This window comes from Vombatus ursinus, unplaced genomic scaffold (assembly GCF_900497805.2).
Source record: "Vombatus ursinus unplaced genomic scaffold, bare-nosed wombat genome assembly UNPS02014768.1, whole genome shotgun sequence".
NCBI classification, from domain to species: domain Eukaryota; kingdom Metazoa; phylum Chordata; class Mammalia; order Diprotodontia; family Vombatidae; genus Vombatus; species Vombatus ursinus.
In genome coordinates, this window is record NW_020954546.1 from 12,132,537 (window position 1) to 12,134,405 (window position 1,869).

At 46.2% G+C, this 1,869-nt stretch overlaps 1 protein-coding gene across 1 annotated transcript in view; it reads right to left on the minus strand.

The window, feature by feature from the left end:
* The window catches only part of CCL24 (C-C motif chemokine ligand 24), a 6,507-nt gene extending 5,519 nt beyond the window's left edge, over window positions 1-988 (minus strand). The window contains exon 1 of the mRNA XM_027862254.1: window positions 612-988. Coding sequence (XP_027718055.1) covers window positions 612-684 — 73 coding nt within the window. The 5' untranslated portion in view covers window positions 685-988. The remainder of the gene's footprint in view (window positions 1-611) is intronic.
* Between the last annotated feature and the right edge of the window lie 881 nt (window positions 989-1,869).

Below are 1,869 nucleotides of genomic sequence, written 5' to 3' on the forward strand. Positions count from 1 at the left end.
GTAGTAGTAGTAGTAGTAGTAGTAGTAGTGGTAGTAGTAGTAGTAGTAGTAGTAGCAGTAGCAGCAGCAACATCCCACGCCTTCTGTTCTTTCTCTTCTCCCCTGCTGGCTTCCTACTTCGCTTCCCTCCGCTCCCTCCGAGTCTAGTTGACTTCCCAAAGAATCACAGGATATCAGAATGGAAGGGACCTTAGAGACCAGCTAGTCCAACCCTCTCATTTTACACATGAGGAAACTGAAGTTCCAGTTGGGTGGGGATTGACTCAAGGTAATGGTGAACCACAATTGGAACCCAGGGCTCTTGACTCCCATTACAGTTATTTTTCTCACTGCATTGGTGTAGCAGGGATGCTTGCTGTGGCCTGACCCTGCTCCCCAGCACTTAGTCTTTCTATTCCTGGCTCTTACTTCCCCTCTCCATCCCCAATTCCCAACACTTGGTCATTCTACTGGACTCCGCAGATCCCATACCAGGCACACTGAGTCTATCCCACTCCACATCTCCAGGCTCTTTGCCTCAGGAAGCAGAGGTTATACTACTCATACCTTCAGCACAGGGAGGGGAAGGAAGGAGAAGAGAGGGAAGGCAAGTAGAAGGAATTCAATCTTACCTGCTGCAAAGGCAGTTGAACAACAGATAACCACAAGCAAGAGGTGAAGGAGAATCATCATGGAAGCCTTCATGGTCTTGTCAGGGGAGAAGAGATCAAGGAATGGACCTAGGGATTTTTGTAAATAGTTAAATACTTATAAAAAATTTTAAAACAGAACAAAACCAAACCATATAAGAGAACCCTAGGCAATGCTTTGCTCTCGCTCCTCTGACTCCTCACTGGCTTCTCCACTCCTTTTATAGTTCTCCAATAAAGAGGAAATATCCTTTCTTATAGATTAAAGAATCCCCAGTGTTGTGCCACCAAAGAAGAGGGAAGTTGGAGGTGGGGCTGAATCAAGGGATTTACTTTGGGGGACACAGAAAAAGGCCTGATCCAGGAGATTCTAAACCTCATTCTTTCCATCATCAGGGGGTGGTCCTTGGCGGGATTTTCTCCTCAAAAGTTGGGCTGGGTCCAGCTGATTAATCATTGTAGTCAAGCACCCAGAAACTCAACCCCTCCCTCTCTTCTTGCATTCCTAATGACGCTTAAGAGGCAGCCTGAATTACAACAAGTTGGCTGCTACTGCCTTGGGAAAGGTTCACAGGTTCATAAATCGAGAGCCAGAAGTCATCTTAGAGTTCCGATAGAACAATTTGCTTTGTTTTTCAGGTGAAGGAAACTGGGACCTGGGGAGGTTGCCCAAGGTCACACAGGTATTAGTGGAAGAGTGGAGATTGAACTCTGGTCCCTGCTCCAAATTTAGAACTCTTTCCACTGTACCACAGACAGTGGCTTCTATGACCAACTGAAGGAACCTCACTTACCCAGCTGACAAACCTTCCTAGGCTCAGTTCCAGATTGTAGAGACGCCTGGACCAAGTATCAGGACACCCATATCCTAATTTGGCCTCCACCATCAACTGACTTGGGTGACCTTAAACTAGTCACTTCCCTTCTCTAGGTCTCAGATTCCTTTTCTCTTTACTCAGTCCATTAAATGAGGGCATTGCAACCATTGGGACAGAGCTGGAGGTGGGATGGGGGGAGGTGTAAAAGTATGACATGGAAATATTACTGAGTCCCAAGGAATGATAGAAATGAACTCAGGGAAACATGAGTAGACTCTTGTGAAAGGATGCAGAGGGTAGAAAGCAGAGCCAAAAGGATCCATCTGGCAAGGCTGTCCAGAGCAATGTAACTGAAGCCAGGGCTGGGAAGAACAAGAGAATTGCATAAATTACCATGATCACTTGTTAATATTAGGCTGTCA